The sequence below is a fragment of the Mauremys mutica genome, chromosome 11, assembly GCF_020497125.1.
Source record: "Mauremys mutica isolate MM-2020 ecotype Southern chromosome 11, ASM2049712v1, whole genome shotgun sequence".
In the NCBI taxonomy this organism is placed as follows: Eukaryota; Metazoa; Chordata; order Testudines; family Geoemydidae; genus Mauremys; species Mauremys mutica.
The window spans coordinates 52,957,791-52,981,178 of record NC_059082.1 but is presented as its reverse complement, the minus strand read 5'-3'; the positions used below and the strand labels follow the sequence as shown (position 1 = coordinate 52,981,178).

Genomic DNA, 23,388 nt, shown 5'->3' with positions numbered 1-23,388 from the left:
TCATTGAACTGCCTCCAGTGATGCCCATGGCCCTTCCTCTGCAGACTCTACGGCTCCCAGCAGTGTCCAGAGCAAATCTCAACTGGAAAAGTGTGGGTTGAATTTGTCCTTAAAGAATGCCTCTTATTACTAACTGATGGGCCTGTACTGGAGCGGTACCAGGTGAGCCATGTCCTGCATGAGCCATTTTTTCTGTGAGGCCCCAAAAGGGAGACGAGGCCTGGCAGTGGGTTCTTGGGTGAGGGAGAGTGAGAAGATGACGGGGGAGCTCTCCCCTGGTGAGCGTAGGGCACTGTGCAGGCTGGATTGTGTTTAGGTGAGATGCCCTTTTTAGCACATCCTGAGACGGTTGCAGGAGAGGTGAGGCAGTAGAAGCTGAGTTTGGAGGAGTGCCTCACCCCTAATGCCAAGACGCTCCACTATGCCATGTGTGGGGAACTATGAAGAGAGCTCTCCCCTTCTCTATGGCTCGCTGGGAGGGTGTGGGTCCCCAAACGTCCTTCTTTTGTAACACGGGATCATGGTATGGGAAAGGCTGAAAGCTGGGCATTGTGATGCTTCCCTATTCCACCATCATCTCCCTGTCTAGCTTGGGCACTGCTCTGTGCTTTCTGCTAACAGCATTGACATCAACCAGAGCCACCTGCAACGTTTCACTTCCCTTTGGAACTCAGGGGCGCAATCTGGGATTTTCTCCTTCCCTCCCCGGGTTTTGTATAAGCACCGCTCTCCTGCATGGGGCCCAATCCTGCTCCCTTTGAAGCCAATTGCAAAACTCCCATTGACTTCAATAGAAGCAAGCCCATGGTTTCAGCATCTCTGTGGACAAGCAAACAAAGCAAATGTAGCTGTGGAATGTGTTTGAAAAATACTGATTTTATTAGACGGGTTGATGTACAGGACCAACAATTTTATCCAAATGCACATTATCATGAACATCTAATTTGGAATATATTACAGCATGTAATTCCTGATATGCTGTCTGTCCAGATTCCTGTTAAAAAAGAAGCACACAACAGTGGGTCTAGGGATGTTGGGTTTTTTAGCAAAATTAAAAGATCTTCAGGCTCCCTGTTTTCATTCCCGATGCATTTCCTGTAACTCAGAGACACATCGCTCATGTCACACTTTATATTTTGTTTCTAATCAAGTTCATTTTGTTTCATAAAACAGAGACAGTCAGATTGATGGTAGGAGTCTGCTGTGTCACCAGAGTGTGACAGATGAGATGGGCTTTGAACTAGTCCTTCTTAGACTAACAATCATTTTCTGTGGCCATGCAAGTCATTTCAAGTGTCAAGGGGCTTGGGAAGAAAGGCCATCAGAAATGTGTCAGATTTCCGACAAGGGCTGTGGTAGCCAACCAGAGCTAAGAGTGGGCCCAGCTTAATGTGCAATTAACAAACAAATGCACTTCTTAGGTCCACTGTTTCTTAAGGGTCACCTGATATCAGGCCTCAGGGAGGTTAAACATGGAGCGCCAGGAGTGCTTTTAAGAAGAGAATCCTAGTGTAAATTTTCAGATGGGAAGGTGGTTATGATCAATGCATGAGCCTCTACGCTGAGCTTTTGAGCCAGTAATATGCTTTTGTCAGTCACATGTTAAAAGGTGAACTCATCTGAGTACAGGAGACTTTCTTGAGTATATGCAGAGATCTTCATTGTCAATGAATGCTTACCCAACAGGACGTCAACCAACAGGCCCAGTACCTGTAGACAACCATGCTTTACATCCTCCATCCTCCTCAATGCTGCCAACGTTCCTCAGTCTATATCGTGTTGGTAACACCAGCCACACCACAATCATCACCTACACCAACACCCAAAAGGAGAGCAGTAGCTTTATGACCAGCAGAATGCTAGTGAGCAAGAGGGAACTAGGAAGGAATGACCTGGGTATAGTGAAAAGAGGATGACAAGAAACGGAGGAAAGAAAAGGTAGGAGAAAGACTGAAGAAAAGGGGAAGAGAACATGAACAGGAGAAAGACAAAAAGAAGATGACAGCACAGTGAAGAGAAACAAAAAGGCAAAGAACCAGCAGGAAGAATAAGGCACCGAGAATTAGAAAAGTTTAACAGACTTATTTGCTTATGATGACAATAAAACATAATGTGATGGCAGAAGCAGTGGCAAAATTAGCATAGTTCTGATAGTGTTTCTTTTCCATTCGCTCCTAAGAACACCATGCAAACTAGGCCAAGTGACAGGAGCAGCAGGTAAGCTTAATGGAGGACAATGAGAAGTGAGAAAGAGTGGGTGACCAAGACAAAGAAGGATGAGGAGGAGGAATGGGGTAACATAAAAGAAAGAGAGGAGAAGAACAGAAGTGAATGGAGGAAGCAGCTCCAAGGCAGTCTGAGACCTCACTCAGTATTGACTCACCAGCATGTCACTTCTCTTTGAGCTATTTCAGATGCCAGTTTCTCTGACGCCTCTTCTTGCCTTCATTAGCTGACCCTGTTCCTTTCAGCGCTGTGCACAAAATCCCTCGGCATGTAACCTGCCCTCTTGCAGTACTCGTTGATGTACTTGTTTCTTCTCCGGCACCCAGCCTTTGGGGACTCATTACCCATCGGCTGTGTCCTCCAGGGTGACACATTTGGACCAAGTCAAGCACCCATGAAACAATGCCCACTAGAACTAACCCGGATTGCTTTAAAAGACCGTTTATTTTAAACTCAAGGTTTTGGCACCAAGGAAGCTGAATCCCAGACCAGTGCTAGATATGTTTGATTCTCCTGTAGCCACAGCTCCATCTCTATTCACACATGTGGATCAGAGATGTGCTGCCTTTCAGACCCAATGCCATGCTCCCAACAGGCTCTGGTCAGCACCTTCCACTTTCTCATCTGCTCAAATTTCTTCTTTAAAAAGCCAACATATGGCTTTCTTATTTCCTTTTGTCTTTCGATCTTTGTCTTGCTTTGCTTGGCATTTCATTAAATTCTTGACCCCGAGCAGATAAGGCCCACAGGTAAGTTACAGTGAGTACTTCTACTCAGAAGGTTCTCTGAAGACCAGCCTCAGCTCTGGTCCATTTGACAGGGAGAATAATGAAGAAAGGCTATTTAGCAGGTCTCGTACACCATTCACCGTTCAGGGCAACATCCACCTTCTTCTTCAGTTAGTGCTTAGCTCAACCACCAGCCATGCTGGGTCATTGCAACCAAACAATGCCTGCTTAGTGAAGAGGACTCCCATATTTCCCCTGTTCTTTAGTTGCCATCTACAACGAACTATGTCCACAGAGAGGCTGGCACTGGTTCTGATGGCATCATTTCCTGCAACTCACAATTTTGGGTGTTGGTGTGTTGGGGCAGGTGAACAACATGGCAACGCCAACAAATAAATATGACAGCTTGGCTCAGCCCAAATAAGACAGGGCCCAGACACCTCTGACTTCCTAACCTACAGCAAAAAGATTGGAAGAGAAAACAGGCAACAGCTGTGAAACGGAGGGTGTTCCTGTCTTCCTCCAAACCACACAACAACACAGGGATCTGACTTGGAGAAAACATGCAACACTGGCAAAAACAAGGTCAAAATGCAAATTGATTAACCCTCTGAGACCTACCAAGGTTTGTGCTTGACTTGCCAACAACTGCGTGACGCTAACAGCAAATGCATATACTAAGCTCCCTGCTTCTTCTCAGGCACAGGGACAGACTGACGCTTTCAAAGGCTTTCTTCTGAACTTTCTTGAGTTACAGCCACTGTCTCTCAAATGTAACTTAAGAGCCTTTGCTCTTTCAACTCCAGTCCATTTCTCCTTATGAGCCAGACTTCCAAATCCCACCTGGGACATGCATTTTGTGTTAAAAATGCCATATGTTCCCAGAGATTGGACTGAATCCAGTCTAAACACAGACATGGGGTCTTTCTTTCCCTACCCCTGGGGATAGGAGAGGACTAATACCTGGGTGAATGCTAAAGATCCTGAGTTACAGTTCAACTGTCATCCAAATGGAGCTCACAAAGAACTGAACCTGATGGCCTACAAGTCTTGAAAAGAAAAAAACAGATTATTATTTATTTATAGGCATTTCTGTGGTCCTCGTGCCTATATACAGCCGCCAAAAGCTGACATTTACTCTGCTGGATCTCTCTCTCCCCAGGGGTGACCCTCTCCGGTTCTTCAGGTCAAGGCGTCGGAGCCTTCCTTAAGGTTATCATTCCAGAGTCTGCATTTCCTACTCCCTGCCTGCTTAGTGTATGCAAAGGTTGAACTTCTTGTTCCACACTCATGAACTTCAGTACCAGTGAAAAAGCAGCTAAAGCTTTAGGTCACCATTTGTTGCTTTTACGTACAGCTTAAACATTGCTTTCTATTTGAAATAACAAAGATAAAATGTCAGGAATTCACAGTTCTTTATTCTCTTTTCTATGCCCACCCCGCTTCCCCTGCCATTAATGTCAATGACTCAAAGTCCTCCTTGTACAGTAGCTCTTGCCAGTGTGGCACTCAAAGGGTTAATAAACCATGGCTTCTTGGACAGATAAGACATAAGCTCATTCACCAATAGGAACACATGAATGGTTATGTTAGTACATAGCATATTATGGTTTCCTATAGCGGTTCCTTGGGGTTTCACCACAGCCAGTTGTGTCACAGGAGAGAACACTGGGCTTCTTCCCCAAGCCAATACTCCCCAAGAGATCAGGAAGCTCATGAGTAATGGCCCTTTCGATCTTCTCCAGGTAACATCCTCCCATGTAGGAGCACTGCTGAGCTAGTAGCTTGAAGCTGCTGATGGGATTGATGCCGAAGAAGTCCTTATAAGCCTCGCGGTTGGGGAGATCAAACTTGCTGACATTGGTCTTTGCCAGGATGGACTTGAAGATGTAGAACTTGTCAGGGTCTTCCACAATGTCCTTGAATACCAGCTCCCCATCACTGAAGAAAGTCATTTTGTCCTTGTAGGTTTGCAGATAGCGGTCGACCAGGAGGGCGTGGATGCGAACCCGGATGGCATGTTGGCGGATGAAGGCAATCTTATTCTCCAGCCTGTTTTCAATCACCTGGTTAAGGTCTTCCAGGAGCGAGATCTCTTCTTTAAGGAACAGATCCTTGTGGGTTTCAGGGTGATATTCTGGGGGCCAGAAGGAACTGACATAGACCCTGGGAGGTTCAGTGACATTGATCAAAGGAGCTAAGCTCCAGAACAAGGCGCCATAGACTCTCATAAGCTCCTGGGTGGCAAGACTGTCTGCTTTGTTCAAGATTATTCTTATCTGAGACTCCCGGCCCTTCAGCTGGCGAAACAGCATCTCCAGCTCCAGCCCCACATCCAGCTTTGTAGGGTCAAAGACGACAAAGATGAGGTCGGCTCTGTCGATGAACCACTGGCACACGTCATTGAATGGGTAACCTTTGGGAGAGGAGAGAGAAAAATCAAAGAGAAATGTCCCGCTCCCCACATCTAACACAGGACCAATCCATTCAGTCATCGGCATAGATATGACACAAGCCCACTATGTCTCAGACCCCTTCAGACTTAGACCTCATACAGTGGGAAATCTCGTTTCTCAGCTACTAAAGCCATCACAGAACATCTTGGCACTAATATCCACAATCAGTCTATATTCAGTTGGCACTAGTGCCTTAGCTGGCGTTCTCTGATAAAATCCTGGCCCCAGCGGGAGTTTTGCCGTTGGGCCAGGATTTCCCCCTGGATTTAAGGTAGATATTGGGAGAACCGAGGTGGGGATGCTGTGTAATGAATGCACTGATGAGCATATAGGTAAATAACAGATTTTAGCAGACAATTTGAACACTTTATTAATATGGTGGTACTGACTTCTGCCTCTAGGCCCACTCTGACGTACACTCTGCTACCTCCTAGTGGTTAGGGGTGTGTTTTGCTTCTTCTGGAATTAAATTCCTTCCAAGTCACTTCCAAACTTTCTTTTTCTCTGTAGCCTGCTGTTGATTATCTGTGCTCTGATTGTTTTCTAAGGCCATGTTTTGGCCATTCCGATGCTGCCTAATGTATCTAGTATATGGGCTGACAAACCCTAGCAGTGCTACCCCAGTTGTGAGATATGTTATACTGGAAGTGCTGGTGTTCCAGCATTCCATCGTGTCCTCCTCTAGCACAGAGACTTTGGCAGGGGCCTGCATCAAAGAACATGATAGAAACATGATAGAAAATGATCGGCAAAGTGCAGCCCATAGGCTAAATACAGCCCAAAGGCCACAAACAACCCCATCTTGCTTAAGTCTCTGAACATTGCCCCTCCATATGAAAGAGGAAGTGTGCTGTATCTGCTCTATTTTATTAATATTGTGTGTGTCCCTGAGACCCCTGCCAAGTGGCCATTACAAAGACAGACAGGCAAAATTTTGGTGCTTCTGCAATATAAAAATAAACACCCTGCGACACCTCCTCACTGGCCCTTCGTTGTGTGTGACCTAATGACTACAGCGCTCAACTGGGCCTCAGGAGATCTTGGTTCTCTTCCTGGATCAGCCCCTGTCACTTTTTTTCCCATCTGTAAAACAGGGAAAATGCTACAGCGCTTTGAGATCTACTGATGAACAGCATTGTAGAAGAGCACATTTATCTCACATTTATAATGCTCCTTCTTTTCTGGTCTCTCTTACAATGAACAAAGCAGGTTACTACCTCGTTCCTGTTGCTTGCGGTTTTCAATGATGCCCGGTGTGTCTACAAAGGTGACCCGCTCTAAAAGCTTATGAGGCACCTCTATCCCGATCAGCTTCTCCAGGAAGTTCTGCCCAAACTTTTCGAGGGGCGAAAAGGAGCGTGCGCTGTCAGCAGCCATCACGATGCCCTCGATGGTCTTCAGCTTTGGGCCGTGCATGATGACCGTGAACTCAGAGGTGGTGGGTTCGGCCCCTGTCCAGTAACAAGAGAAGCAGAGCAGGTCAGCTGTAAAATCTAAGCTGTCCTGCTGGAAATGAGTCAGACTCTGTGTCTGAGACTATCTGCGGAGGATACTGCTTACTCATGAATATACAGAGGGTGATCCAAAGCAACAGGTATGGTCAGAGAGCATCTTGCAATATCATGTACCTTATGCCTGTAGAATGTCTTGAGGAAACGCAGGGCAAGTCTACACTACAAAATTAAGTCAACCTAAGTTAGTTCGATGTACAGCCACCACAGTAATTAAATTGCTTTGCATGTCCACACTACACTCCTTGTGTCCTCACCGGGACTGTCAGTGTGGGGCATTGTGGTACGGCATCTGAAAGGCAGCAAGTGTCGATGTAAGTGATGTAGTGTCTACACTGACACTGCATCGACCTAACTACATCAACCTATGGGCTATGCCTCTCATGGAGGTGGAGTTATTAAGTTGGTGTAGTGGGCAGATTACACCGGTGGCAGCTACATTTTGGTGTAGACACTTACAGAGTTAGGTTGATATAGGCTGCCTTATGTCGACCTAACTCTGTAGCGTAGAGCAGGTTGTAGCTATTCCATGGATGCACGAGTGCAGTTTTTCCTGCAGTGGTTAATCTACACTGAGACATCATGAATGTGAAAAGCACTATAAAGGACCAACTCCTGCTCTGCTTTCTAGTGCCTTGATTCTCCCTATGCCCAGAGCTCAGTACAGTTTTTAATTCAGCAGTGCTACGCTCAGCTGTGTTCAAGGATAAAAGGGAGTGGGAGCTGAGAAGAGGAGATGGGAAATGTCACGCCTGTTGTTAAAGTAAATTAATTGGCTCCATGCGTGGAGGGGAAGGATAGAAGAAAAGGGCAAGTTCCCCTTGTTAGAGGATTGTTACTCTGCTGGCCTAGAAGGTGACCTGCAGTGCGATGCCCTATCGGGTTGGAAGATCTCAGTCCTGAGCCTCTGGACTGCAGGAAGTGGGAATGCTGCGGAGGCAGATGCACAGCTTGATCCTGGGGGGTGAAGAGGGGAAGAGGAATCTCATCTGTCTCTCTCTGCACTAACTCCTCTGACTCTTACAGGAGCAGAGTTGCAAGGATTCAAGCCCTCCCTGACCAAAGAGATGGCTGTCACCTAACAGCCTGGGGGGTTGCAATGAATAAAAAGAGAGGTTCAAAGAGCAGCTGGGGACAATGTTTACCAGCCAAGCTCTGGCTGGAATTGACTTGAGAAGTGAATGTATGAGTGACAATGCCTGCTTGTACCCTTTGCACAGCACATTAAGCAGAAACAATGGGCAAGCCGGAGTGCATGTTACCTGTGTACAGCTGGTAGGGCGTGTCGTCCAGTCCTAGGAGGTAGTTTATCATGGTGGATTTGCCAACGCTCCATGGTCCCAAGAACAGCACCATTGGCTTGGACGTAATCTCCCCATCTGCAGAGAGGAAATAACAAAAGGAAGTGAACAAGCACTAGAATTTGAGCTCCCTGCTGTAATGAATGTCCCAGCTGAAGAGTGAACAAGAGCCGCCCCATCCCACACCCTTAGCTAAATGTTCCAAGCTCAGGGAAATGTTCTAAAGTTCCTTCAGCTGTTTGCAAGAGCAGGGCATAGCGACTGACTCGCGCGGGGCCAGGGTCACGGATACGCGGGTGCACACATGCTACTTATGCTGCTAGGGTTGTGCATAGCTTCAGAACCCTGGTACTGGGACTGAATATGTAGAACAAAACAGTCCAGTCTGTGACTGACCCAGGTGCCCAATGTTAGATAAGTCTGTGCTGGTGCTAGACAGTCAGGAGACTCCTTCAGTCTGATCATTCATCTGTGAGATGGAAGAAATGATATGAACTTGATTTCTGCCCTCCTGACTATATTCAGAGTGGAACGAGCCTCACCCTTTGGCTGTCTGATGATGTACAGCCCTACGGCTGGACCTCTGTCCACATGCTGCAGTGAGCGACTCCACCAAATGTGCATTGCTTGTGGTGCACAATAGGGTAAAGTCCTGATCCAACTTCCACCGAAGTCAATGGAAAGATGCCCATTGACTACAGTAGGAGTTGGGGGCAGACCTCACTGAACAGTGGTTCTGTAGGAGCTTCACATGTGGATGACCACACATGTCCCAATGGTTATTGTGCTTTAGAATTCTATTAAGTGGAGATGGACAAATTCGGGGTAATTCCAGGATCTCCTAGTACCTCAGATTCAAAGCACCACCCGACCCAGCCATAGGTATTTAACTGATTCCACCCCTCCTGGCCATCTTGGATTATTGCATAAAAGTCCCCTCAGGCTGACCCTACCCGAATTATGCAAGGTCTTGAAATGTTTTTCTAGAATGTTTTTCTACTCCATTTTTGAAGACGGATTTGCTTAGTGAATTTTGAGTTCATTTTTGCAGGCATCTTTTTGCAGGCAGCAGTGCATTCCCAAAAATATGCATGCACCTGCAAAAACATGCCCTTGTGCACGCCAAGCAGGCCATTGTGACTGCAATTATTTCTTTTGTGGAAGCAAATTGGCAATTTGTGTGGACACAGGCATTTTTTGCACGTGGAATGGACATGCATGCATTTTTGCAGGTGCCCCTTTTACAGCTTCTTTTAGAACACAAATCAATTGGAGATTTTGCCATGATCCCCATGATACAAGAGGTGCAAGGCCAGGTGCAGAGGCTGGGCAGACTGACACAATGGGGCTGGCAGCCGGGGAACATTACATGCCCCAGCTGGTAGGGCCAGTAGGAAACTCATCAAGGGCCTGATCTTGCACCTTTACAATCAATGGGAGTTTTGCTGTGGACTTTCATGGGATCAGGGCATAAGGGCCTGATCCTGCAGCCCCTTACTCAGGTGAGGAGTACTTCAAGTGAGGCTACTCATGTAACTAGCCCTACTGAAGTCAATGGCAAGAATTACTGAGGTGAGGTTCTTCAGGATCAAACCTGGAGCCATCTGCTGAGAAGCATGGACAACTAACATCACCAAGGGGCCACAGGGAGTTGCTATGTTCAGCACATCCCAGGATTCAGGCCTGATACACCTGGCACTTAAAAAGAGACAAGCAAAGGAGGACTGCTGAGGATGCTGCAGAGGATGTTGCACAAAGAGCCCATGAAGAGACCCATGGAGAGTCTGGGCCTCTGGACAACCACAGCGAAGGAAAAAGATGTGTGAGAAACATCTCCGGACCAGCAATCAGGCACACTGCCAGCATAACCTACTCAGTGCAGTGCTCTGTCACCCTCCAGTGGTGGTTGGGCCACAGACACACAAAGGTTGATGAGCCTGGTCCCTCATCGCTGTGTTTCGATTGCCAGAAGCTGGGACTGAACAACAGGAGATGGATCACTTGATGATTGCCCTGTGCTATTCATTCCCTCTCAAGCATCTGGCACCGCCACTGTCAGAAAATGGGAGACTGGGCTAGATGGACCATTGGCCTGATCCAATATGGCCGTTCTTATGTTCTTATGTTAGCTCAGGCAGTAAAGGCTCATGTTTTGAGAGCTACCCATCCCAAGTTCAGTCGTGGCTCCTGATGAGCTGCTCAGGGGGCGCAGTGTAACACTAACATTAAAAGAATTGTTTCCATGTTCTAAAACTGAAACCATTGCCTACGACGGGAAAGGGAGGGCATATGCTGAAAACAACCATGTAGTTTATAGCATTTACTCTGCATAATAATTTATTATACCTATTGCTTTACATTAACTTAAATCCTATATCATATACTGTATAATAAATGTCATTATAGAAATAAAGTAAAATGTATAATTGATACAAATATATAATACAGGCAATATGTTCATATGGAAATAATATATTATTGTATCTACAAATAATGTATTATCCATATATAAAGCAAAACATATCACCAGCAATATGGGTTATACTTTTGCACTAAGGTCTCAGAATGCTTTACAAATAAGAATGAATTAATCCCTGCAATCTCTCTGGCTCCGACTTAGGGCAGCACTTACCCATCTGCTTAAAATCAGTGGGGCTTAGAGCTGGGCAGGAAGTGATTTTCCCATTCTAGGAAGATATTTGAGATTTTAAAAAAAAATGGTTTGGATCAACTGAGACATTTTGCTTCAATTTCAACTATTTTTTAATTTTAAAAGTTGGGGTTTTGTTTTTTTACTATAATGAGCTCAAATTTGGAAACTAACATTTGTTTCAAACTGGGAAACCAGAATTTTTGGTTTCAAAACTTGTTTTTCAATATTTCTTCGAGTCGAGAATTTTGGCCAAACTGACCCTTTCCTGTTTTGATTTTGATGAATCAACATTTTCAACAAGAAAACAGTTACCAGGAAATTCCTGACCAGCTCGAGTGGGATTTAAGAAGGTGCTTGAGTACTTTCCTGGGTAGGACCCTTGTGAGGTAGTGAAATATTCTTCTTCTAATGTTATAGATGGGGAAACTGAGGCACAGGGAGGCGACAAGAATGGCACAAGGTTACCTAGAGACTCTGAAGCAGATTCAGGAAGGCAATCCAGATCGACCAGCTCCCAACCCCTGGCCTTACCCCCACTCTGAGCTGAGAATTCTTATGGCTTCAGTCTGTACAAGACAGCTGAATATTGTATTAAATGGTGCCAACTGCATAATATTTCAAACATACTTTGCATGGGGAAATGGTGTTTGTTTGACAGAAATGGGGCGGGGGTCTGGGGGGGGCTTTGTGTGTGCTGCCAAGAGCCACAGGGATTTCTGCCATAGTGGGAGAGGCAACTTTACATCACACCCCTGCTGGGAGTCACGTTTTGTCTCTGGGCACCACCCCTGAATTGCCTCAGAGGGACTTTCCCCGGATATTTCCTCTTTTGGCCCCATCCCCCTTTCCAGCAGCTCACCCCTTTCTGAACTCTAGAGGTGAAATCATGCCCCATTGAACTCAATGGGAGCTTTGCCCTTGACTTCAGTGGGGCCATGATTTCACCTAGGTGGCCTTCACCCCCTTTTGCACAACCTAAAAACTCAACATTGGTACAACTTGGGGCACTTAGCCATGGAGCTCTGATTCCTGGCACCCTACGTGCAGCATTCACCGAGGACTGTGATGTTGAGTCTAGTGGTGTTCCTTGAAGTCAGTTGGAAGGGATGCTGGTGAGCGAAATGAGGAACTTCTTTCTCTCCCTCCAGCCCTGATGCTGAGCTCTCTGCCTGCACAGTGGTCCCAGCTCAGGGAATGAGAGGTCAGAAATGGCATGTGGTCACCAATCACCAGGGGCAAGTTGTCAGTCCTCAGCGTTGTCCCTGTGCTTCTCTCTCCCCCTCTCTGCCCTCAAACCCTCACCTCTCCCTGCATGGGAGCTCAGACAAGAGCTTTAATCTGGAGTGAAGCTTTTCTCTCCTGGGGTTGTCAACGAGGAAAGAAAACAGCTCTGGTGGCAGTAAACATAAGAACAGCCATAATGAGTCAGACCAAAGGTCCATCGAGTCCAGTATCCTGTCATCCAACAGTGGTCAATGCCAAGTGCTCCAGAGGAATGAACAGAACAGGTAAGCACCCAGTGATCCATCCCCTGTCTCTCATTCCCAGCTTCTGGCAAACAGAGGCTAGGGCAGTGGTCACCAACCCATTGATCCTGGAGCCTCTGCCAGTCGATTGCAATCTCCGGGCCACTAAAAGTCTGGCGGCACAGTGGGGTTCAGGCAGATTGCCTGCATGCCCTGGCCCCACGCTGCTCCCGGAAGCGGCTGGCTGGTGGCACGTCTCTGCGACCTCTGGGGTGTGTGTGTGTGTGTGGTCACTGCGCGCTGCTCCCACCCCCAACACTGTCCCCACAGCTCCCATTGGACAGTTTCTGACCAATGGGAGCTGCGGGGGCAGTGTTTGTGGGCGTGGGCAGCACATGGAGACCAGCTGCCCCCCTTCTTCCCAGGGGCTGCAGAAACATGCCAAAAGCCAGCCGCTTCCGGGAACGGCATGGGGCCAGGACAGGCAGGCAGCCTGCCTGAGCCCCACTGTGCTGCTGACTGAGAGCTGCCTGTGGTAAGCGCCTCCCTGTAGGAGCCTGCGCCTCGCCCTTCCTCCTGCACGCGAACCCCCTACACCAGTCCGGAGTCACCTCCTGCACCCAAACTTCCTCCCAGACCCCTCACCTCCTCCTGCACTCCAATCCGCTGCACCAGCTCAGAGCCACCTCCTGCACCAAACTCCCTCCCAGAGCCCGCACCCCTCCCCTGCTCCTCCAGTGCCGGGTTTACAATGGCACCAGTGGCACCATGGAGCCAGGCCCATGCTCAGAAGGGGCCCAGGCCTGCCCTGCTTGCACTGCACCCCAAGATTTTGCCAGCCCACTGGCTCCCCACTCCCATCACTTGCTCCTTTTGCCCCCCTGGTCCCACCCACTGTCTCCTCTCTGCCCCCTGGCCAGACCCCAGTGCACTTCCAGCTCCGGACAGTCTCTGCTTCCCACCACCTGTGGGGCCCCGCCTCTCTCCCTGGAGTTGAGCCACCTGGGACTAGTGCAGAAGCCTGGCCAGTCTTGGCCAGCTGGGGCGGGGGACAGTATGGGGGGCTAGGCTGGGTCCCTCCAGGCAAGTGGGTTTTGAGGGAGCCCGACAGGGCAGGGTGTGGCCTGGCTGATCGTGCCACTCCCAAGGGGCTGGAGCAATTCCCCACCCCGGGACCAGCTCTGGCTGCACTGCTGGCTCAGCCCGGCAGACACAGTCACTGCCCAGCAGGGCCGGTGAGTGCGGCTGGGAAGCAGGGCATGGGGGAGTGGGTCTCTGGGAAGTCTGGGGGGGGGAGTGCTGGGCTGTGAGGGGTTGGGGAAGATCTGTGTGTGTTGGGGCACTAGGGAGTGAGGGTTCTGTGTGGGGTGCTGGGCAGTTGTTGTGGGGCTCTGGGCAGGGGACACTGGGCAGGGGTGGTGTCGTGCAGGGCGCCGTGCATTTGTGGGAGGTCTGGGGGGGTGTTGCAGAGGTGCTGACTTTCTGATTTCCCTGGGGGTGCTTGACCCTGCTCTGCCCCATGCCCTGCCTCCACTCCACCCTTTCCCCCAAGGCCCCATCTCCATGTTACCTCTTCTTGCCCCTGCTCCATCCCTGCCCCACCTCTTTCTGTCCCATTCTGCACTCTCCCCTGAGTGTCCCCAGCCCTCGCTCCCCGTGCCCCCCCCAGCACCTCCTGCCTGCTGCTGAACAGCTGATCAGCAGTGGGTGGGAGGTGCTGGGGGCAAGGAGGAGGAGCTGATTGGCAGGGCCGCCGGTGGGTGCTCCAGCCCCAAAGCACCCATGGAGTCGGTGCCTATGGAGTGTTGGGCATGGGGGCTGCGTGGTATGGGCCCACCCCCGAGGGGAAGGGGCGTGCTGGCAGCATGTAAATAGAGCCCTCGCACTGGGCTGGGCAGAGTGGGGCTGCCCCTGCCATGCCACGCTCCATTGCCCCTGGCTGGCCCCTCGCTCTAGGGACTGACCTCCCTTCGCCATGCTCCATTGCCTCCATGGGGGCCCACAAATATGTTTGGTGCCAGACCAACAAAAGGTTACTCTGGCCCTGCCTCCTGTACCCCAATCCCCTGCCAGAGCCGCGCCTGCACCCAAACTCCCTTCCAAAGCCCACACACTTTCCTGCACCCCAACCCCCTGCCCCAGCCTGGAGCCCCCTCCTGCACCCAAACTCCCTCCCAGAGCCCGCACCCCTCACCCTCTCCTGCACCCCAACACTCTGCCGCAGCCCGGAGCCCCCTCCTGCACCCAAACTTCCTCCCAGAGCTTGCACCCCTCACTCCTACACCCCAAGCCCCTGCCCCAGGCTCAGCCAATGCACAGAATGTTACACTCGTTTGTGACAATCCCTGAAGGATTTTGGATCTATAAACCACAAATGACACTAATAAAAAGTAAAATTCAAGAAATGTCCAATGAATTCTATGAGATTAGGTACAGTGTGACGAGACCCCTGCACCCAAACTCCCTCCCAGAGCTTGCACCCCTGACTCCTGCACCCCAACCCTCTGCCCCAGGCTCAGCCCAGAGCCCCCTCCTACACTTCAAACCCCTCAGCCCCAGCCCAATGCCTGCACCCCCTCCTGCACCCCAACTGCCTGCCCCAGCCCAGTGAAAGTGAGTGACAGTGGGGGAGAGCAAGCGATGGAGGGAGGGGGGAATGGAGTGAGTGGGGAGGGGCCTCAGGGAAGGGGCAAGGTAGATCCTGGGTTGATCTTAAATTCAAAAAGTGATCTTGTGCATAAAAAGGTTGGAGACCACTGGGCTAGGGACACCATCCCTGCTCATCCTCGCTTATAGCCAATGATGGACCTATCCTCCATGAATTTATCTAGGTTTTTTTTTAACACTGTTATAGTCTTGGCCTTCACAACATTCTCTGGCAAGGAGTTCCACAGGTTGACTGTGTGTTGTGTGAAAAAAAACTTCCTTTTGTTTGTTTTAAACCTGCTGCCTATTAATTCCATGTGGTGACCCCTAGTTCTTGTGTTATGAGAAGGAGTAAATAAAAACCTCCTTATTTACTTTCTCCACACCACTCATGATTTTATAGACCTCTATCATATCCCCCCCTCCCTTAGTCATCTCTTTTCCAAGCTGAAAAGTCCAGGTTTTATTAATCTCTCCTCATATGGCAGCCATTTCATCCAACCATTTTTGTTGCCCATTTCTGAATCTGTTCCAATTCCAATATTTCTTTTTTGAGCTGGGGCGACCACATCTGCACACAATATTCAAGATGTGAGTTTACCATGGATTTATAGTGATGCAATGAGATATTTTCTGTTTTATTATCTATCCCTTTCTTAATGATTCCCAGCATTCTGTTCACTTTTTTGACTGCTGCTGCACATTGAGTGGATGTTTTCAGAGAACTATCCATAATGACTCCAAGATCTTTCTTGAGTGGTAACAGCTAATTTAGACCCCATCACTTTGTATGTATAGTTTGGATTATGTTTTCCCAATGTGCATTACTTTGCATTTATCAATATTGAATTTCATCTGCCATTTTGTTGCCCAAACACCCAGTTTTGAGGGATTCTTTTGTAGCTCTTCGCAGTCTGCCTGGGACTTAACTATCTTGAGCAATTTTGTATCATCTGCAAATTTTTCTACCCCACTGTTTGCCCCTTTTTCCAGATCATTTATGAATATATTGAACAGGACTGGGTCCAGTACAGACCCCCTAGGGGACACCACTATTTACCTCTCTCCTTCTGAAAACTGACCATTTATTCCTATCATTTGTTTCCTATTTTTTAACCAGTTACCAATCTATGAGAGGACCTTCCCTCTTATCCCATGACAGCTTACTTTGCTTAAGAACCTTTGGTGAGGGGCCTTATCAAAGGCTTTCTGAAAATCTAAGTACATTATATCCACTGGATCCCCCTTGTCAATATGCTTGTTGACCCCCTTCAAAGAATTCTAGTAGATTGGTGAGGCATGATTTCCCTTTACAAAAACCATGTTGACTCTTCCCCAACAAATGGTGTTCATCAAGGCTTCTGACAATTTTGTTTCAACCAGTTTACCCAGTACTGAAGTCAGGCTTACTGGCCTGTAATTGCTGGGATCACCTCTGGAACCCTTTTTAAAAATTGGCATCATAGTAGCTATCCTCCAGTCATTTGGTGACTGGTGTGCAGATAATGCACACGTGACAACGAGGAACCTTTAAACAGCAGATCTGGAGCTCCAGCACCAAGGGAGGGATCTTGTCCTTAACCCATTGCCACTGGGTTACAGGGAAACAACATTTCTCATGCCAAGGTGAGCAGCCAGGACATCTGTGGGGGTGCTCAGCTGGTGCTCCAGACCTGCTACTGCTCACCTGCAATTAGCACAGTAGGTGCACCCTGGGCCTTCCGTGGCACCGTGGGATTGCAGCTGGACAGACATTTTAGGCTCGGTTTTCAGAGGTGCTGAGTACCTGCAGCTCCATCTGAAGGCATGGGTGCCACAGAACATTGGGCAGTAAAACTCTCCTGCTTCCCAGTCTTACCTTTCTGCACTCCCTTCTCCATCTCCTAGCACAGCACAGCACTTCCCTTCCACCCCCCGCCTCTCTCTCTCACTGGTCTCTTTCCCTTTCCCCTTCCTTAGGGGATGTCTACACTGCCTCCCGGGGTATGATTTGCAGTTCATATAGACATTCCTGTGCTCCAGCTAGCTCATTACAAAGAGCAGCGAGGACGCTGCAGCGCTGGCATCGGTATTGGCTGTAGAACGTACTGGGGGGTCAGGTGGGCTTGTGAAACCCATGCTGAAGCCTACACGGCTGCCTTGTCACTGCTAGGTTTAGTGAGCTAGCTAGAGTACAGCTAGTGCGGGTACGTCTGCACCAGTGGCCAGTCACACCCTGCCCGCAGTGGAGACACGAGGAGGTGAGAGAAACAGCCAGTGTCACGCAAATATTCGGTATCCTCTACTTGAGTAGCTGTGAATTCCTAGAAGGCACCAGCCACACGTGGGGATTTTTATTCTTCACTAAACACAGCTGGTTAAACAAATCTTAGCAAACAAAGAACATTTCCAGTTTACAGGCCCCACAAGCTGGTTCTCTGCTGATCACCATGTAGAGTTCAGGGCAACTCGTTTGGGGTCTGGCATTTCCTCTCTCTGTTGCCATGGTTTTGCGCTGTGGGCCTACCAAAGCTAGAGGTTTTCACAAGATGAACAGGGCACTAGAGCGTTGCTATTTTCTCTTCTCTTGCCAACACTTAACATAGCTAAACCTAAAGAATACAACAGTGGGATTCAGAGCCTCTCCAGTTACAGGTCCGACGTCAGCAAGCAAGAGAAATGAACCCTATCCAGCCAGAAGCAGGAACAGCAGGGGAGCAGACAGACCAACGGGTGCTCATAAGCAAAAATTGCCTCCTTTTCCACAGCAGAGCAATAAGACTTTTCAATTCAACCGAAAACCCTTTTCAAAAGTGCAGCATCACCAATCAGGAGTCCCCTGGTGTTTCATTTAGTTCAGTGCTGTAAATGTGCGACCCTCCAGCCAGTCTCTGTGCTGGCTTGTGCCATGGGAGCTTCAGCTCAAAGGCTTAGATATTGGAGCATTATGGTTCCCAGTGGATAACAATTTGTGGGAGGGGGCAGGGCCGGCTGGCCACAGATGACCTATATTGCATGCATGTGAGAGAGATCTTTTACCCCTGGGCGACTGATTGGTGGACACTGAACTTTGGAGGCTGAGCCCTTGCCAACAAGAGGGATGTTGCATCTTGAGAGAAAAGGTTCATTCCAGACTGAAGCGGCATTCATGAGCAACTGCCCAGCACAGGCCCTGAAACCCGTTCACTGCCCTCACACCTTGCCAGAGGGCAGGGCGGACCGAGGCTAAAAGGGACCAGCAGGTGCAGGGTGTGATGTATGTTGTTTTAGTAACTGTGGTGTTTGCATGGAGGAGCGGTGAAACAAGAGTGCTCATCTCCAGAACAGAAGGAGGGGGGTGACTGGAGTGAGAACTTTCCTGGAGAAGGGAGAATGGGATTTTCTATGGTCATACCTTCTCATATGCAAAGGGGCAGCATTTCTCCCCCACCCTGTGGAGAGACCATAAGTGCTGCAGAAGCATCTCCCACAGCAGCATTCTTTGCGATGTTCTAGGACATGGGAAGGCGAGATCATACAAATGGAGGGGGACATGATTGCGTGATGGCAGCCAGATAGTCCCTCTCACTGCTTTCCTCACAGCCTCCCTAGCTTGGTGTCTTTCCTTACTTAAGAGATCCAGGTTAACAGTCCGGGTCTCAGGCCACATCTCCAAGTCCAGCTGAGATATAAGTGTTTAACACACAGGCCAAGTTCTAGGATCCCACCACATGCTCATCTGAGGTCAGAATTTGGCCCTTGAATTAGAACCTTGAAATGGGAATTTTAAAGAAGGGGGCACATAAGAAGATAAGAACAGCTGTAGTGGGTCAGACCAATGGTTCATCTAGCCCAGTATCTTGTCTTCTGACAGTGGCCAGTGACTTAAACTTCATGGGGAGTGTAGAGAACAGGGCAATTTTGAGTGACTGTCCATAGTTGTCTACTCCCAGATTCTGGCAGTTGGAGGTTTAGGGACACCCAAGCATGGGGTTGCATCCCGGACCATCTGGGCTAATAGCCATTGATGGATCTATCCACCAATAACTTAGTTAATTCTTTTTTTAACCCAATTATACTTTTGGCCTTGACAACATCCCCTGCCAATGAGTTCCACAGGTCGACGGTGTGTTGTGTGAACAAATACTTCCTTTTGTTTGTTTTAAACCTGCTGCCTATTAAGTTAATCGGGTGACCTATAGTTCTTGCGTTATGTGAAGGGTAAATAACACTTCCCTATTCACTTTCTCCACACCATTCATGATTTCATAGACCTCTGTCATAACCTGCCCCCCACCTTAGTCATCTCGTTTCGAAATCAAACAGTTCCAGTCTTTTTAATCTCTCCTCAGATGGAGAGATGTTCCATCCCCCTAATCATTTTTGTTTCCCTTCTCCGTACTTTTTCCAATTCTCATATATATATTTGAAATAGGGTGACCAGAACTACACACAGTATTCAAGGTGTGGGCATGCCATGGGTTTATATAGAGGTGTTATGATACTTTCTGTTTTATTATCTGTCCCTTTCCTAATGCTTGCTAACATTCTTAGCCTTTTTTTTTGACTGCTGCTGCACATTGAGGGGATGTTTTCAGAGAACTATCTATGATGACCGCACACAAATGAAATAGGTTCACTATTTGTCACTAGCAGCTCCCTTCCACAGACAGAAACAAACACCCACAATAACCCACACCAAAGATAACTCAGCTCTGTAGGTAGTTCATCCGTGGAGCTTGGGTGAGACCTAAATTCATGTCCTGTTAGAGTCTCCTCACCCAGACAGATCATGTGGCAAGAGTCTGGCCATCTCCAGGGTAACCTCTCCACCCTTAGCATCTCAGGATGGATCTCCAGGGGATTTAAGGTATGTGGTTATGATCCAAAAAGTGGCAAGAAGATACTGTGCCTGCTGCTTTTTCTCTCAGTCCATGAGATGTATTCACTGAGCTTACTGGTAAAATACAATTTTATTCCTGCCAGCCCTGCAGAGCCAATAAAGCTGCGGGAGAGCAAAGTGTGTTCCATTCTTCTCTGCCCCATGCATCATCAACAGAATCAAAAGCTCAGTGCCAAAAATTTCAGCTGAGAATTTCGCTTTGAGCAGGCATTTGGCGCTGAACTACAGCCACAAGTCTCATACTTGGGTTCAGGGGCAGCTCCAGGCACCAGCGCAGCAAACACGTGCCTGGGGCGGCAAGCCGCCGGGGAGGGGGGGGCGGTGCTGGTCGCCGTGAGGGTGGGAGTCAGGCGGCCTTTGGCGGCATTTCTCCGGAAGGTCCGCCGGTCTGCGGCTTCAGTGGTAATTCAGCGGCGGGTACACCAAACGCGCAGGACTGTCAGATCACCCGCAGAAACACCGCCGAATCTGCGTGACCAGCAGACCGCCTGCAGGCATGCTGCCAAAGGCCGCCTGACTGCCGTGCTCAGGGGCAGCAAAAAACAGAGCCGCCCCTGCTTGGTTTGTCCAAATATTGTTTAAGTTGCTGCTTGAAGCTAAATAGCTCAAAGGAGACTGCAGCTCCCACACGATGGTGCCTGCAGCATGGCTAGTTTGTAGCCTTCTCATCCTCAAGAGTCATGGCCCAGAATGGACCAGCAGACAGGAGAGAAGCGGAGGGTTTGAAGAGGTTCCATTGCATTCTGGTGGTTTCCTACAGCACTGGATGCTTCTTGTCCTCTCATTATATCAGAGCCTGTCTCTGCTGATCTTTCCATCCCTTCCTGCTTGGGCATGAACTCAAAATCATGTCAGGATGCTGGTTTGAGGGCTGGGGAGAAGGGCTGTAGAGCTGGTTAAAAAAAAAAAATTCCCCTGCACGGATGGATGCCTTTTGGGTGGAAATTCAAAAGCCAAAAAATTTTGGCCAAAACTGACCAAACACACAGCACACCAGTTTGGAAATTCTGCAGTGCTTCATGGGAGTTGCAGTATGGGTGCCTCATGCTCCCATTCTCCTCTATAGGCTATGTTCCCTGGTCTGATTATAACCTCCATGATGCACCACACTCTTCCTGCTTGGGGAGGGGAGGCAATGCATCATGGGAGTGCCTTGCTGTGGTGGATCATGGGAGATGTAGTCTGGGCCGGAGACTTGCCCATAAAGGAGAATGGGGACTTGAGGTAACTGAACTACAAATCCCAGGAGCATTTCCAAATTGAAATATTTTGATTTTCAAGTGTTTGGGTTTTTCAATGAAAAATTTAAATTTTCTATGGAAAGCAGACACTTCTCATAAAAGATTCCATTGAGTCAAAATAAATTTCCATAAAAAAGCAATTTCTGTGAGAAATTTTTGCGCAGTGCTAGTTTATATTGTGTAGGGAAGCCATTTGTTTAATTTCTCACTTGTGAAATCTCAGCCAAATCCTCTGCTGGTATAACTCTACAGCCTGCTTGACTTAAACTGAGCTTAACCAATTTACACTAGTCATAGATCTGACCCCATATTCTTAAAACAACCATTTTGTCACTATTATCTGCCTCCTAAGCAAAGATTGCTATTACTTTGAACTCTCTACCATGTCAATAATATAAGAAAGAAGCATTCACAGTAAGGTCTTTAACTGTTCACGAATGTATCAGTCCCATTTATTTATTTATTTGAAAAAAATTAATAAATCTCTTGAAAACAAGTTAAAATAATTGTTTCCAGGATAGATTATTGCTAAAATGTCTTCCTAGAAAAAAAGAGACATCTCCACCTTTAAAAATGATCAACACTGGAATTTTTGTATAGTAACTTTACAAGGGGTTATGGTGACAATAGCAAGTTATTAAAACATATAATCTGAAGAGTGTTCTATTTTAATATGTTCTGGTTTTGTGGAGCTAAGTGTTTGATTAGCCAATGGTATTGGTTCTTATTCATAGCAATAAATGATCACATATAATACATGCAAATAGCTGAAATAGCAGCACCTAAAGCCATCAGAGTAACTTCATCCTTCCTACATAAATTCTCCCTGGGATTTCAATAGGGCATAATTTACTTCTTCACTTCCTGTCCTAAACTACTGAGTAGTGTTACTGTGCATTAATACACTGACATGTTCCTCTCCAGAAGTGGCTATTTAATAGCAGGGCCCAAGGTGATCCCTGTAGCTCTAGAGTTCATAAAGCACTTTGAGATTTTGTCAGGATGACAAGGGCCATATTTACTTCCAGTCACAGTCTCTGACTGTGTCATGTGACAGTGGTGAGAGTTCACATTTCCTTGCTCCCAGCTTCAGGGCCTCTGCAGACACAGTCACCGCCCACGACTCTCAAGGGGATCCCTGCTCTTTGGCTCCAGAGTGCGTTCTGCCACACCAGTCTCTCTCTGCTGTCTAGCTCTTCCCTTGCTCTGGGGAGCAGCGGGACTGGCACCTCAGGGCCGGTACTGAGCACCCAGGGCGGCAGGACCCTTACTGGTTCTTCATTAAGCAGGCTATTTTGCTTCCCTTGGGTGTTTCAGGAGGCCCATCTCACTGATTATGACTCCAGCCAGGAGGCCCCATGCACACAGTCCTTACCTCTGTAGCCAGTGCAAGCTATGCATTCACCCAGGGCCAGCTCCAGGCCCCAGCACGCCAAGGGTGTGCTTGGGGCGGCATGCCGCGGGGGGCGCTCCGCCGGTTGCCAGGAAGGCGGCAGGTGGCTCCGGTGGACCTCCCGCAGGCGTGCCTGCGGAGGGTCCGCTGGTCCCGCAGCTCCGGTGGACCTCCCGCAGGCATGTCTGCAGGAGGTCCACCGGAGCCGCGGGACCGGCGACTGCCAGAGCGCCCCCTGCAGCATGCCGCCGTGCTTGGGGTGGCGAAATTGCTAGAGCCGCCCCTGCATTCACCAGGTAATCTATCTGACCCTGCAGGGCTACTGAGCGCTATCCTGGGCTTCTCTAGCTTTGGGTGATGGCCTGTCTCCTTAAAAGCCTCTTTACAAACTGCAGTCACCTCTGCCCGCAGTCCGAATCTGACCCTATTGCTAATGCTGAGATCAGTACCCCACAGTTGTGGCTAACACTGCTTGGCTCTCACTTGAGCCCTGGGGCTATCACAGACTTGCCCCCAACATCCTTCCTCCTCACATTTCCTGCATGGGCTTCCAGACCCAGCAGACCTCAGCTGCCCTGTGTTCTCCCATGCCGCATCTGTAGGGCCCTACCAAATTCACAGCCTGAAAAAACGCATCATGGACCATGAAGTCTGGTCTCCTCCCATGAGATCAGGTCTTTTGTGGGCTTTTATGTTATACTATACAGATTTCACAGGGAGGACCAGCATTTCTCAAATTGGAGGTCCTGACTCAAAAGGGAGTTGAAGGGGGGGCCACAAGGTTATTTTAGGGGGGTTGCAGTATTGCCACCCTTACTTCTGCGCTGCCTTCAGATCTGGGTGGCTGGAGAGTGGCGGCTGCTGACTGAGGCCCCAGCTCTGAAGGCAGCAGTGCAGAAGTAGGGA

At 48.6% G+C, this 23,388-nt stretch overlaps 1 protein-coding gene and 1 long non-coding RNA gene across 4 annotated transcripts in view; one reads left to right on the top strand and one right to left on the bottom strand.

Annotated features, from left to right (window-relative positions):
- LOC123344712 overlaps positions 1-11,383 on the top strand; it is a 34,207-nt gene extending 22,824 nt beyond the window's left edge. The window contains exon 3 of the long non-coding RNA XR_006572629.1: positions 11,293-11,383. This is a non-coding gene — a long non-coding RNA (uncharacterized LOC123344712). The remainder of the gene's footprint in view (positions 1-11,292) is intronic.
- Positions 866-23,388, bottom strand: part of SRL (sarcalumenin) — a 105,757-nt gene continuing 83,234 nt past the window's right edge. For all 3 annotated transcript variants that reach the window (XM_044981176.1, XM_044981175.1, XM_044981177.1), the window contains 3 exons: positions 8,184-8,300; positions 6,628-6,861; positions 866-5,370 (listed from right to left, as the gene is read on the bottom strand). In XM_044981176.1, the coding sequence (XP_044837111.1) occupies positions 4,559-5,370; positions 6,628-6,861; positions 8,184-8,300 (1,163 nt within the window). In that variant the 3' untranslated portion in view covers positions 866-4,558. The remainder of the gene's footprint in view (positions 5,371-6,627; positions 6,862-8,183; positions 8,301-23,388) is intronic.